General features: G+C 44.0%; 1 protein-coding gene across 1 annotated transcript in view; it reads right to left on the bottom strand.

Moving 5' to 3' along the window:
- LOC307262883 (protein sidekick-2-like) overlaps positions 1-14,419 on the bottom strand; it is a gene marked incomplete at its 3' end in the record, with an annotated part of 54,631 nt that extends 40,212 nt beyond the window's left edge. Inside the window, exons 1-9 of the mRNA XM_080043892.1 lie at positions 14,265-14,419; positions 12,034-12,140; positions 11,353-11,500; positions 8,707-8,840; positions 2,875-2,986; positions 1,875-2,065; positions 1,146-1,229; positions 799-993; positions 112-228 (exon numbers count right to left, since the gene is read on the bottom strand). Coding sequence (XP_079900018.1) covers positions 112-228; positions 799-993; positions 1,146-1,229; positions 1,875-2,065; positions 2,875-2,986; positions 8,707-8,840; positions 11,353-11,500; positions 12,034-12,140; positions 14,265-14,401 — 1,225 coding nt within the window. The 5' untranslated portion in view covers positions 14,402-14,419. The remainder of the gene's footprint in view (positions 1-111; positions 229-798; positions 994-1,145; positions 1,230-1,874; positions 2,066-2,874; positions 2,987-8,706; positions 8,841-11,352; positions 11,501-12,033; positions 12,141-14,264) is intronic.
- Positions 14,420-15,796: the final 1,377 nt, after the last annotated feature.

The raw sequence follows: 15,796 nt of genomic DNA, 5'->3' as shown, positions 1-15,796 counted from the left end.
GAGAAGATGCATATTATTTTCAGTCCCTTCCGTATGGCTCAACTTTGACAAGTCCAAATGTGGCCTAATGACACACCGCTCTAAACCTCACGCTGTGTTTAACCCACGCACCTTTCTGCCAGGTGATGGCTGGCCGCGGTGCTCCCGAGGTTTCACAATGCAGGATAACTGACATGCTGTCAATCACAGCGCTGTCAGAGGGGCCGGCAGTGATGTTAGGAGCGATACCTGGGGGTGGTGTAAGGTTCAGCCACACACACACACACACACACAAACACACACACACACACACACACACACACACACACACACACACACACACACACACACACACACACACACACACACACACACACAAAATCAGGTCAGACTGGGTAATAATGAGAGACGTAAACAGCCTTCTCCCTAATAAAGCAGACAGCAGAGAAGAGCTTAATAGACTTGACTAAAAAGGAGAGGAGGCTGTCAGGTCTAATTCTCTGCGACTAATCTGAGAATCTGACGGCAAGGCGCCCCCACCTCGCCGCCTCTCCTGCACATTCTATGATTTCATAAATAGACAATAATTGCCCGAGCAACCTAGGTGACACACCTGGCGGCAGAAAGAAGATGTATAGATAGATGCAGGGGTGTAGGAGGGATAAAGAGCGAGGGAGAAAAGAGGATTAGAAACGAGAACAGTGGAGCGGATTTAAGCACAAAGAAGGGAGGGAATGGAGTAGGAGAAAGATGAGCAGAATTAGGCAGCAGACGTGCAAGATAGCTTTGAACATTTTCCAAAAAGGGGGGACGACATACTAGTAACGGCTAGGTAGGTGTTTGTCTGGATCTCTCCGGCGAGATTGCGGGCGAAGCACTGAAACATGCCCGTGTCGTCTGGGAGGAGACCGTTGATCTGTAGGCTGCCTCCCACCAACACCCTGTACCTGGGGATCTTCACCGGGCTAATGGGCACCGCATCCTTGTACCACACTATGTCGGGCTGCGGTGTGCCTGCAGAGGGGAGGAGAGGAGGGATATTTTGCTTTCCACACACCTTGTCACTGTGACCCCCCTCTTTTTTTCATTCTTTTTTTCCCCTTCATTTTCCGTTGCTTTTTTCTCACGCGTGCAAATAGAACACAGAGAAAACAAATGGCACTAACCTCGAGCCTGACAGGGTATATCCACCACCTTCTCCATCTCGGCACTGATGTGACTCGGTGGCTCTTTGACAAACAGAGGATACTCTGCACCGGGAAAAGGAAAAAAAAAGTAGAAAAACATTGCTCCATTAAAAGTCTTCTCAAAACAAAACCATTGTGCTTTATCTTCCTTTTCTGGTGGTGGTGAACTAGCATGTTGAAGCAATATTTGGGTCATGTTTAGACTAGGCTGCTTAGTACTTTAAAGGTGAAGTAAGCAATTTATTTATGTTAATATATGTGTTAAATCGCTCTTTATTCATACAGTGATCACTTACATAGTGTGCGCGTTTCATAAAGCTGATCTCTCAATCACTCGCTCTGCATGTAATCGGCAAATAAACTTTTCGGGATCCCACTACTGTTAACCAATCAGAAGAGAGAACACTACAAACCGGCACCCGTCTCACTGCCGGTGCACGCGCAGAGCGACAGATGGGTGAATGTGTATGTGCCTACAATTGGCGGAGCAGGTAAAACTCCTTCTCAATGTCTGTTTTGATGGTTTTTATCATGTTTTATCACACTTACGGATCTGAGATGATGCTAGATAACTCGCTTCTTAAGACCGCAGTGCATTAATGTGGTGACGTGGGGACGAGGGAGGGGACTGCTAACTGCAGTCACTGACAGGAAGTTAGCTAAACTGACCATTCCGCTTACTGAACCTTTAAGATGTGGGTTACTTACCGAGAACATGCAGGAACGCCCCGGCAGTGACAGAGGGGACGCTGCTACTGCGAAGTGACGCCTCACACTGGTAGAAGCCGCTGTCGCTGACTCTAGGCTGACTGATGATCAATCTGCGACCAAAATCTCGGATCCCCGTACTGACGACCACCCCGTCTTTCCTCCAAGTGATACTCATTTTGACGAAGGGTCTGGGAGAGGACAAGATGAAAAGAAAAAAGCAGCCGAGAGATGGAGAGTGAGCTTTTTAATACGGATTCATATTCTGTTTGAAGGTTATACGGTGCACTGAGGGAGCAATAGGATACATCTGTCACTCTGATTAAGTCTTTGAATTGGGAGATAATTCAGGACTGGGAATGCGCGTGATAGGGAAAGAAAACAGAGTGATAGCCTAGAATCAAAAGGAGAGAATGAAGGAGAGAGGAGAAAAAAGAGGTACAAAATACTTTTCTATCACGTTAAAAAAAAAACCTTGAGATTCATTTACTGTAAGAAATGATTATAATATGTGCTGCCCGTTTGAGAGCGTATTTGCTTTTTGGGCTCTTCCTCGGTATTATCCACGCATGTCAGGTTAGAACAACTGCCTTCAGCCATAATGCTAAATCTATTAAAGGTAGTGTATTATGGAACACACTACCCCCAACTATAAGGGAACGTCCCACTCTGGCCACCTTTAAGAGCCAAGTAAAGGTATGGCTAAGAACTAGCAACCACCTCTACATGTATGCTGTACCTTATTAGTTGTGTATTCATTGTGTATTTGTTTAACCTACTAATCCTGAATTCTCCTGTTGTACTTTTCTTTCTTTCTGTTTGTCCGTATTTGTATATAGCAAATGTTTATATTGTATATCTTTGTCATTTTTTTATTGTAACATCATCCTGCCTAATGGACTACAGATGGAAATTAGCCTCCGGGCTACAATCTGGCATTTTTGCATGTACGTCTGTACATGTTCATTAATGTGCATTGTCCTGAAATATCAGAGCTTACCTCGCATTGGCAACGCACTCCATGATGGCCTCGTTTCTCCCCACGGTCACGCTGGTGTTCTTGGGTGTGGTGATGATAGAGGGGGCGATGGGATCCGCGGGTCCACCTACATCTATCACCCAATACACAGAAACGCACGGAGGTTAGATTGAAAAAAAAAAGTGAAACAATCTATAAACTATATGCAGACTTCAGACTGAGCCTGTGCAACCTGCCTGATACAGCCAACTGAGCATGACTGGATCCCTGACATCGAGGCTGACAATCTGTCACTATCATCAGCAGGTAGCACGACGTTCTATCCTCCAACTATTAACACCCCCTGTCTTTACTTTAGATCCTTTTTTCTAGTGCACACAGCATTTCCTGAGCACGGGGTGTTAGCCCAGGTGTTAGAAGCCATTATGTGGCATAATTGAGACAAATACAAAAGGCGATTAAATGCAGCACCATCAGTCACGGGTTTCACAGAGCCTCCAGCCAACCATCGATTCACTGCCCTCAATCAGTGATCTCTCTCTGAATCTGATCTCATTCCCCCCCCCCCCCCCCCTCCCAGGGGTATACGGGTACGGGCCTGGGCACCCGTATGTGTTTGAGTGATTGCGAAGTTTTACAATGTACCGCGTGTGTGCCTGTATGCGTGTGTGCGTGTGTTTAGTGTTTGTGTGTGCCCATGGGTGTCAATGTAAAAGTTTCTCCAAGGCTGGCCCAAGTTAATAGGGTTGCTAATCAAGTCTTTAGTGTCATTATTGTTATTATGTGCCACCTCATTATAAATGACATCCTTTTCAGGGCCAAACTCCAGTGGAATCTGCAGCGATGTACTGACACAAGCTTCCTCTCCAGACATGTCCAAAATGGAAAGGCAGCCCTCTTGATGGCTCACTGCTTGCAGGGCCACCGCTCCCTATACGCAGGGTAAGCAGAGTGCGTAGGGCACCAAGTACCTGCAGACCAATCTACTGTTTTTACAGTTGCAGAGTAAAGAGTGCTGCCTGTTTAAGAAAAATCTGAAAAATAATGTTCCTTCTGCATCTCAGGATTTGATATAGCCTCTAAAATGTCCTCTCAAAGTGCACCAGATTGATGCATTTTACTTTAAAAAGGTAACAAAATTCCGGGGGGCATGCCCCCGGACCCCCCAACAGGGTACAGGGTCCCTCCAACAGTATCTCAAAATCCTGTGGGAAACACTGACTTCCTTAATATGTTTTTGCCATTAATTGTATGTATCTGTGTGGAAAATTCAGTGTAGTCGGGGGCCCTTTAAAGCTGGGGTGGAGGATTTGGGAAGAAAATTGCAGTTGGGTAGAGATTTGAATCCAAATACCTCAACCGCTCCACTTGTTCTCTTTGGTCCCTCCCCTATGGTCCCTCCCTGACACGCTCTACACCAACAAAGTCGTGCCAAAGTGAATGGACAGTCCCAACAGCCAATAAGAACAGAGAATCGGAGCCTCGCTCTTATTGGTCAAAGTGTACAGCTTAATTTTGACCAATCAGAAATCACATACCCCAGCTTTAAGAGTGTGTGCCCAGGGGCCCATTATCTCATAACCCGTCTATGAACCTATCACTCAATTCCTTTGCAAAGGCAGTTAGTAGAATATAGACAACGTTTTTCACACGTTAAGCTGTTTAGTAAATGCTGTTTCCAAAAACTCATCACTACAGCAAATGTGCCAAAAAGCAGTCGCAGAGATCTTGCAAGGGCAAAAAAAATCTGCGCACGAGCATCTTGGTGTTTTTTTTTTGGGGGGGGGGCCCTCACTGACAATTTAAGCTTAGGGCACCCAAAAGCTTAGCAGCGGCCCTGACTGCTTGGTTTGGTTCTGCTTTCCATTTCATTTCGTTATTAAATTCTCCAGCTGGTCAGCAGCACATTGAGATACTTGTTGCATCGCGATCTTACAAAGCCATTTTAATACAGTGTATCGAATCAGTTCCTACAAATACTTTCAACTCAGTCTGGATCCCATAGCATAAACCCTTGTTAATGTAATATGCTATATGAGGTGGAGGTTTCATTTTTTTTACAACCAAAACAAAGCATGGCCCTAAGTAGAAATGCTCACAGTGTGGCGCTAACTGTAATTATGTTGTGAGCTGATTTGAGCTGAGCCAGGCGCCATTAATGATGTACAGCTTTAAGCGCAAGGAAGGCAATGAAGAAGTAAATAGCTTTTGCCGCTGCTGCTGACATTCTGCCAGCACATTTTAAAGAATGCATTTTACATTTTATAATTACATTTGAATTACACTCAAAAGCATACCTGAACACAGATTGAAAAGATAATTCATCATGGCAGCATAGAGTGTTCAGAACAGGTCAGTGGTGAATCCCTGACCCTAAAATGCATGAGGTTCGGAAGAGGGAAAAGAAAATTGCAAATTGAGTTTTTAAAGGTGAAGTAAGTGATTTATTTATGTTAATATAAGTGTTAAATCGCTCTTTATTCATACAGTGATCACTTATATAGTGTGCATGATTCATAAAGCCGATCTCTCAGTCACTCGCTCTGCATGTAATCGTCAAATAAACTTTTCGGGGATGCCACTGTTAACCAATCAGAAAAGAGAACGCTACAAACCGGCACCCGTCTCACTGCCGGTGCACGTGCAGAGCGACAGATGGGTGAATGTGTATGCGCCTACAATGGCAGAGCAGGTAAAAATCTTTCCAAATGTCTACATGGTTTTTATCATGTTTTATCACACTTATGGATCTGAGATGATGCTAGATAACTCGCTGCTTGAAGACCGCAGTGCATTAATGTGGTGATGAGAGAGGGGACTGCTAACAGCAGTCACTGACAGGAAGTTAGCTAAACTGACCATTCCGCTTACTGAACCTATAAGCGTGATATATGAACTGTGGGAGACGGTCAAAGAAAAGGAAATGTGAGTTTTTTTTCTTTTATTCAAAAACAATCAATGGCATATGATTTATGGATCGGTTAATAGATAAAATGGTGTTATACAGTCGCCGACTGTAATATTTAGCACTTCTACAAGACAACTCCTCCACCCTCTATTTCATGATGCTGCTATACAAGCATCATCTTGAGGACATTATTGACATTATAAATAGTTAGCACAGCGAAGAACCAATATATCCATATAGAACAGCTGGCTATCAAGTCCTCCGACCATTACATTTTCCCTGCGTTCCAAATCACATACTCTTTCTTTTTACTACACTACATACTAAAGTACAGAAGAGTTTTAGGTCCACAGGAGAGAAAGAAAAATCTAGGATTTTTTTTTATTATGTCGAGAAATGTCAAGAATAAAGACGAATACTCCAAAATACAAATGGAGTTAGTGAGGCGTTTATGTATTTTCAGCATACTACAACTGACGTGCATGTATTGGGACATCCTAAACCTTTTACTGGCATACTAAATAGTAGGGAAGTATGGGGATTGGAATGCAGGGTACGTTTTTTTTAAAGGAACAAATCAAACAGGCTGCAATGATTTTCCAAGGTCCAAGGGATGTATGAGGAAAAATATAAAGCACCTGAAACAGTATATTTATTGGCCTGAAATACAAGATTACAGGCATTTGGCTGATGTTTTTAATACGTGTTTGCCTAATAAAGTAGTGAGATTATATGTACAGCTGGATTGGTGTTGGAGTGTGATGGTCTCCAAGCTCCAAGCCCCCCGGAGGAGAAGTAGATGGATAAAAAAAGGAGGAGGAGGAGAAGAAGAAGTGATTGGTGGAGAATGGAAGAAGAGGAATTCAATCAGTGCTTCTATTCATCTTCTACCAACCAAGTGTTAGAGGCCACTGAAGGTCACTCACTGGTTGTGTCTTAAACAGCACACGACAATATACTGACAATCTATGAAGGATTCATTGATTGCGGTTGTTAAGGGCAGTCACGTTGAAGCTGATGTAATTCGTGTGAAATTGTCCCCTTCATATAGAGTGCACTTAAAGCACTTGATTAACCATTAAGAGGTAAAAACTGGTTTGTTTAACTAACAATGTGTTAAATTGCTTATAATATTTGGCCGAGAATTTTGTTTATGTTTGCTGGTGGTCGACTTGTCAAATAAATAACTAATTTGATTTTCTAGAAGACATGACTGGGTCCTTGGCAGCCACTCATTAATGTAGTTCATAAACCCTCAGTGTTGAGAATACCTCGAGTGTGTGTAAATCCTCTAATTAAATGTGAACAAGTAAACAAGTTGGTGACCTGCATAGCAAACTCTCTGTACTAATAACGCCGTACACTGTTTACAGCTGTTTGTTTCCAAGGACAATTTTCAAACCCAAGTCAACTCTGGTGAATTCACACTCTGAAGAACGAAAACACATAGCAACATGTCTGCCCAGTTTGAGCATTAGCCAGTCTCAGTCTTGCTTTCACTAGGCCCCAGTTCTGTCTCATTTGTATGCTCTGTTTGGAGCCCCTTCCCTCTCCTGCATATTTGTATCCGTCTTGTCTTTGCGGAATTGCTAAAATGAACAAATGCAGCTGTAAAAAAAAAAAAAAAAACATATTGACTTTCAGATGCAAAATACGGTTGTGTGATCCTCAAGGCCACACTCAGTGATATTCACTGATATCTGGTCCCAGCAGATTGCTGCGTCATGCGCATTGAGCACTGAATTACAAACACTGCATTAATGATATGATGAGCAGATGCTGGAGACAAGCGGGAAGAAGCTGATATTAAAAAATGTGCAGCTCCACGTATTAACAGGTAACACAAATCTCTCATATGATAGTCAAAACCCCCATCAGAGGAATAATTCATATCAAAAAGGGGATCCCGTGTTATAATATATTAAAGATTGTGTTATATGTGGGGTAAAATAATATCATGAATATTATCTTAGTGAGAAAAATACATTTAGGGTCTAATGTCTTTGAGCAAGAAAGCAAAGAAAGACTAGTTCTGTTTTGGACCAATGTGAGTATCAGTAGGTGGGGAGAATGTCTTTGTCTGGCTGAAAGAAGGTGACAGTGCGTGGCATCATACTGTAGATAGCGAATCATCTACTACTTTTGATTCCACATGTATACAATGCTTGTTTGAGCAATGAAAAAAAAAACCTTATTCAAAGTTGTGAACATATTCTGGTTTATAAATGAGGCCGTCCTTCTAATCCACTGTGCATGTTTGTGTGGGCGTGTGCATGTGTATTCATTCCTTGTCCGCTTCGATGTCATTTTCATAAATCTCCTTATTTGTTTATGTGAGATGCCATTCAACTGAAGGTCCACTTTATGGGCCAGCCTTGTGCAGGGGGTCAGAGAAGGTGCTGCTGAGGCTCCACCTAAAACACAACCTTATATGGCCCCTAATGCACTGCTGCCAGACAGAGTGTGTATAACTGAAGAAAAAAAAAAGAGGAAAAGTACTGTGGTGAAGGTAATAGGTATGATTACGCCCGTCGGAGATGGAGAGAAGACAGTGGCAGGGAGGAGTGGTAGTATGAAAGGGCACGCCAGTAGAGGGCGCTATCTCTGTTGTCTATGGCTGATCCACCTGATGTGAGTGTGTGTGTGTGTGTGTGTGTGTGTGTGTGCGTGTGTGTGTGTGTGTGTGTGTGTGTGTGTGTGTGTGCGTGCGTGCGCGTGTGTGTGTGTGTGTGTGTGCGTGTGTATGTGTGAGAGTTGAGCTGAAAATGAGGGGTTATTCTTAGAGGGAGAAAAAAAATAAAAATTGTCATCTGCAACAACCTGTTAATGCAGGCTGCTAATAAAGTGCTTCTGTGGCTGAGTGGGCGAGGTAGTCCGTCTGCATTAATGTGCGTGGAGGCATGTGTGCACCCTTACAGTGTGTATGTGTTTACATGTGTACTTACTCTCCACTGTGAGTAGGATGGGCTGGCTGGTTTTGTTCTCCCCATTCTTGTCATTGACGGCCTGGGCGTAGTAACGTCCGGCATCAGGGGCCACAGTGGACAGGATGACCAGTGTGTTGTCCAAGGTGATGGCACTGAGGAAATATTCACGCACACAGACATATTTTTTTAGAATACCTCTGAGGACATTGCCTTTCCTTACATTCATTTCCCACAGCTCTCACTTAACCGTATAACCTCACCCAGATAAAGACACAAACAGATTTTAGTTGTGTTTTTTTTTCTAATGTAGTTAAATCAAATTGCCGGCACCGCTGTGGCTCCCAATTAAATATACATCCCGGACACAACTGGTGTGCATTCGAAAAATGTGTCCACCAACACAGTCCAAGACTGTGCACACACGCACGCACACACATGCACACACTCACACACGCACGCACACATACACACACACACACACGCACGCACCCATGCACGCACGCACGCACGCACGCACACACACACACACACACACACACACACATGCACACGCACACATACACACACACACACACACACACAAACACACCACATCATTAAACCAGTGAGTAGTTGCTTCTCACAGTCAATAAATCCAGAGGGTAAACTGACACACAAACAAACCCACACACATAGCACACACATAAATTAGAAGCAGGCCAAAAAAAAATGTATGAGCTCTTCCGTCTTTTACAAAGTGCCACAGTGTCTTCAAGGAAGTTCTGAATTCCTCTCGTTATTTTACACTCACAGGAATACTTATGCAGACATGAGATAAGAGCTGACACGGTCTAACTGTAAAGGCTCTATGAATCCACAGGGTTATGATAGGTTTGGCTGCTCTTGTGAGATAACGTATAACACAGAGTTGTATTTATAAAAGCAGCCAGAGTTTTAGTTTTCTTAGTTAGGTCTTATTATATCCAGACAAATGAGTCATTGCCATTAGCTTGGTGCAGCTGATGAACATCGAGTATGTCGACATATTTGAAGTATATTTTTAAGATGTAAGTCACAGTCAAATCTGTGTGCATTCTGCCCAAGTATATAGACATGCCTCATTAAAAAGAGACACTAATCCCCTAAGATCCTCATTTAGCAAAAAACAGGTGTTTTTAAATCATGTCACCAGTCAAACTCACTATGACTAGTATCTAGTCTTAGAATCATGTAGGCTTGGGCTGGTCCTTGGGTGGTTTTTTGTGACTAAAACTGATTTCTGATAAGTGATTTCTGATTAATTGCCAAATTAGTACTTATGACAAGCAACACAGAGTGAAAGAAAAAAGGATTCATACGTATAAAAAAAACTACATAATACCATTGGGCTAGAAAAAAAAAGCTACTCGAGAGTGGCTAAATGTTGGTTAGGCTGGCAAGCTCAAAAGCCTGAGAAGGGGCCCATTAAATGAGAGCTGACGCTAAGCACACAGCCAGATTAGCCTCTTGGTATCCATCAGCATCTGCCTGATCTGTGCAGGATAAACAGACACAGTCTTGGACAATTAGGAAGCGGTGGCTCTCACAAAGAGTCAACTGACACTTCTTACAAACACACAAACACCGATATACACACTACACGCCTGTGAATATCAATGTGGCCTGACAAAAGGCTTGCTAAGACGCGGCAGATGCAGAGTGTCCTGTCAGTGCCTCTCATTGTCACATGGCAAAGCCTCAGCGCTTCACCCCTTAAAAGGAGTCAGTCGCATAGTAACCAGCTCGTGGATTTGGTCAAAACATTCATGGGACGGGTTGATGTTTTTTTTTACAGTATTTTGGAGCCCTGCAGGCATAGGGGGTAACACGCAGCAATCCTTTCTTCAAGTGGAAGAGCGTGCAACTCAGGCTGAAAGTCTTCATGTCAGCTAAGACATGGTAGAAGCTCCCTGCTGAATAATAGATGAGGAGGTGGTTTCTGAAGAGTGGTGGACTGCCTCCCTCTATTTGTCTGAATGGCAAAATTAATCTCAGGTGATTACCTTCACAGCATCTCTTCAGGAAGATTGCATATCTGAACAGACGTGAATCCAATACCGTACAGATAGACAGTTGCCTTGCTGAACTCCCACTGTGCACATATTATGGCCCTCACACAGATTCCTACAAGATGCAGACGGTTGAGGGCTGAGTGCTGTCAATCAAAGCATATGATCAATTGAGGCCTTTTTGTCCAATTGTGTCTAATTGGTTCCCCTGCTGACTACGCTATCACCACCCTTCAATCATTCCACCCTGCAAAGTCAATAGGGGCGCTGTAATAACCCCACTTTATCACAGAGAGGTGATTCAATGCGCCAGAATTCGTCCATCAGCTACTCTTGCTCAACTTCACTCATGGATTGGAGAAATCTGTGAGCAAAATTGGACTTCTCAGAGTCCAGTGAAGTGAGAGATGATCTGCTTCAGTAGCGCAGCGTTCATATATATGAGAGCACTAGCTCAGAAACAAGCACATAAACACACACACATAAACACACACACACACACACACACACACACACACACACACACACACACACACACACACACACACACACACACACACACACACACACACAAGTCCAATGCACACAAGCTCCTCTCACACCTAATAATCCAAGCTGGGATTGATGGTGGACTCACATGCGGCTGCTGGAGGGGATTTTACGTCCATCTCTGAACCAGGTGATCTGTGGCCGGGGGAAGCTGTGTATCCGCGGTGAAGGGACCAGAGCGCCCTCACCCTGGGATACAGTCTGGGACCTTTCAGCCTCCACAAAACCACCCATATCTAGCAAACATAAAGACAACAGTGTAAGAAGAGGAGACAAACATTATCGAAAATAGTACTAAATCCAGAAGGGACAATGTTGCCGAAATATTCGGAAAGGCTATCCAAGCAACAAAGAAGAGTCCATGCAGCTTCTTTTTTTACAATCCCAGTTCCCCAACGACACATTTGCAAGGTTTCTCCCGTCATATTCATCCACATGCGCACTTCTCATTTTAAACATGTTCTCATTGCCAATTTTAGTTAGGTTGTATTTGTATGTCTAATGTATTTTATCTCCTAGCCCTCCTTCCCTTCCCCTTAGTTGCTTGTGTCACTTGTCAGGCCGCCATTGTAAATAAGAACTTATTTAAACGACTTGCCTGTATGAATAAAGGTGAGAAAAAGCACCCCCTTTTAAGCTCCTAGAATTTGAGTGACTCATCCACATATCCTTTGCATGATGAGCCTTCAACAAAAGACAGTATCCTCTCCCCTTACTGTCAGATCTGGGGACGTATATATATATATGGTAAGGAGAAGCACACACTTACAGGCGACTTGTACTTCGGTGCTGCACTGCATAATGGCGCCCACTCGATTCCTCACAATGCAGCGGTAGTGGCCGGCGTGCGATCGGTCCAGCGAGGGGATCAGGTACCTAATGGGGACAACAACACAACACAAAGTGCCATTAGTCATCATCAGCATTGACGGACAGACACATTTGTCATCTTGGCGCTTTTATCCCCCACACGCTCCAGATGCCAAATGAATGGAGATGTTTCATTGGGCGCCTGAAACGCGGGCTTAAATAGCATTTCACTTAGAGCGGCCAACAGAGAGTGGCCTTTGGAGTGTGATGTGGTGCTGATGAAAGCGCTGGATTGGTGGACAGTAAAAAAAAAAGAGAGGAAAAAAGAATGTAATTCTGTGGCCAGCTGTGGAGTGAGACACAAAGAGAGACAGAGAGAGTTTTTCCTGATTGGCAGGGTTCACAAAAACCCCTTTGTTATCCTGTGTCTTCAGTCAGTTGGATCCAATCAAAATCATACCAGCACCTCTGACATGCTGGCCATTGCTCCATCTCTCCCCTGATGTGCATTCATGTTAAATGGTGTGTGTGAAATGCAAGCTGGATAACCACAGAGATGAGTCCCCCCCTTTATAATTGGTTTGCAACAGCCATTTAGGAGTGTGGAATCTGTCCCGCCATGTTCCCCCACTGCACTGCGATTCGGGGTGGGGGGTTTGAGGGGAGGGCTGTATAGGGAGGAGGGGGAGTCTGATTAAATGGATTCCAGTTCTCCTCTTTGATCAGGGCTGGTGAAGAATAACAAGCAGAGTGCTGGTCCAGAGACTAAGCCACGTGAGAGCACAGCCAAATGCTGGGGAAAATAGACGAGATGGGAGAAAGAGGAAGGGAGAGAGGGGAGAAAGATTGTCAGGAATAGGAAGGTGTGTGTGTGGGTAGGGAAAGGGAGGTATAGGCCGGTGATAGCAATCAGACACACAGCCACCCAAGAGTGTCTGTCCATGTCTACGGCACCAGACTATGAGAAGAGAGACCAGAGACTATGGGATGGCAACTGACTGTCTGTGAGCTGCAGGAGCAATCTGTGAACATACAGTACATGCAGGGACACACACAAGTCTTATATTGTGTGGTTCCTTAGCTAAAGTTCAGTCATAACAGCTAATCAGATCAGCCGTAGCGTCAGTTGTGGAAGACAGAGAAGAAGAACATAGAGGCTAAATGATAGTGGCAACCAAGAGAGTTACTATAGAAAAGAAGCTTGACACATACTGTTAAGGGCAAGTGGAGCTTTGTTGAGCTCTGGGAGCCATACATGGCTGTAATGACTGATGGGAAATATATATACAGTATATTATAGGTTTTATTTGTATTTCTTGGTTTGTGTCTTGTTGTGATTGTGCAGATGTTTGTTTGTATGTTTTGTGAAAAAAAAATTGTGGAAAAAAATAAAATGTATATATTTCATGGTTTCAAAGGATTTACAGTATATATAGAAAGCTTATATTTTGGTGCCAGTTTATGAGTGGATCTTCATGTTACACAGATGAACCCGTAGTTCAAACATACCTTTCAGTCTGTGGTGTTTTATTAACTTCCCATAACACACTGTTCCTCCCAACCTAGACCCTATAGGCTATTTGTAAACATCAAAAGTGCTACACATTCGCTCATAGACACACAGAGGCCTTGTGTGCACGCTCTGAAGATTTGTCTTGCCACACACTTGTGCTGTTAGTAGAATTGTTCAGTGTTTTTGCTTAGAGGCTGGAGTATGTAATAAAGTGCCCAGAAGAACTCCCCGGCCAGAGAAAACAGCATATTACTGCTGACACAGCAAAGTATGCCACCCATGCTGCACCATCTGATGAAATATATACATTGTGTGATTCTGTTGCAGCAACAATAGTGTTAACACACAGCAAGAGAGGAGAGAGGGACTATCTTCTCACCCCATCTCTGAATGCGCTGTGAGATACAAATTGGAATAAATCTGACAATCCCCAGAACACAAGATGTTATGTCTCAGGGGAGACGTGTAGCCAAATCAGTTTGGAATAAATCCATATAAATGAGCCTGGAATATGAATAAAAATGAGCAATTGAGCTATTAGTTACAATTAAATGCAGCTAAAATGTCCTCGTGTAGTAAGCTAATTATAGGTGATGAATAATAATAAATAAAAAAAATATTAAAAAAAAAGATAATAGAATCAGCTCTGGCTCAATTCAAGGTTGCATTCCTCTCACCTGTATTCCAAGGAGAAGCGTGTGAGCTCGGTGCCATTGTAGATCCATTTGAACTCCAGGGGCCAGCTGCCCTCCGCCATGCAGGTTAGGACCAGCCGGTTCCCCTCCAGGTGGACCTGGGTCTGTGGAGGCTCCATCTTAAAATAAGGTGGGACGTCATCTGCTCCAAACAGAGAGAGAGAGAGAGAGAGAGAGAGAGAGAGAGAGAGAGAGAGAGAGAGAGAGAGAGAGAGAGAGAGGGAAGACAAAAAAGTCAGATAAATATATTAAAATGCGGGAAAAGAATAAAATTAGTGAGTCCTAGTCCCCTAATAAAGTACGAGGGGTACGTTTTTGAATAAATCCAGTGATTCAGTAACCCCTGTGAGCAGACAACACAGTCAGAAAATGAGGACTTGGAAACAAGCTATTTTCATTTATTTTTTCTCCGACTCTGATTGGGAACTTGAAGGTCAACAGAGAAAGCCTGCCAAAAAAGCACATAGAATAAGTTGCTACAGCGAAAGCAGCTTACTCTTTTATTTCATTTGAAACGCGCTGGCAAAAGAGGCAGAGGAGCAATTTGTGCAGCAGAGAGGAGTGTAAATGAATACTTCCATACCGCTAGATCAGTAAAGGAGGATGAGGGAGAGAGAGAGAGAGAGACAGGGAATAGACGGAAAGCAGTTGGAGAAAAATACAGCAGAAGGATTGTACACAGGGAGAAGAAAAAAATTCAAGCGAGTGAGAGGGAGGGAGGGAGGAAGAGAGTGTGGCACTAGGCAGCCGTGGGGGGGGGGGGGGGGGGGGGTTAGGGGCTGCGTTAGAAAACACAAAGTTTCCCAGCCCCGAAAAAGCCTTTCTCTGACAGGATGAGTTATGCTCTGTGCCTCTCTTCATTTATCTTTATAGTTCCCCTAATGCAGCCAGATTATACAGGCCCCATGCGCAACACTGCACACAGCCAGCGCAGCCCCCACCAAGCTTCCAAGGTGATACGCACGGGCTCCAGGGCTGAGCCTCGGAGACAAAGTGCTTTCATTTGAGCTGGTGAAAAAAGGCATGATCAGACCTATTGATCTGTCTGCCTGACCAGCCATGGGGCAACACTGAGCCGATTGTGCCTGTGTTTGTGGCTGGGCTAATTAAAGTCTGTATTAATAGTTGCAGTATAAGCCGCACAAGGCCCCGGAGCACGCCCGGTTTCTAGCTCTAGCACACTATAGCTGTTGACTAACTCACATGGCTGATTATTACTAGAGCCTCTCTCCCTCTCTCTGTGTCTCTCTCCCTCTCTCTCTCGCCACATCCATAATGCGAGTTGACCTCCAAGATTTATGGGGGTAAATGCAGAGGATGCTGTGGTGGAAGTGGGTGAATGGAAGGGCAGGGATACAGAAAATTGACCCTGATTGAAACTGTAAATAAAAGAATGACTGTGCACCTCAGTGTTTGTTCGCGCACACTGTGCATATAACACGCACGCACGCACGCGCGCACGCACACACACACACACACACACACAGATAACAAAAAACACACACAAGCACTCA

Source organism: Ammodytes marinus (assembly GCF_949987685.1).
Source record: "Ammodytes marinus genome assembly, chromosome: 16".
NCBI lineage: Eukaryota > Metazoa > Chordata > Actinopteri > Uranoscopiformes > Ammodytidae > Ammodytes > Ammodytes marinus.
This window is presented reverse-complemented; position numbering and strand designations above follow the sequence as displayed.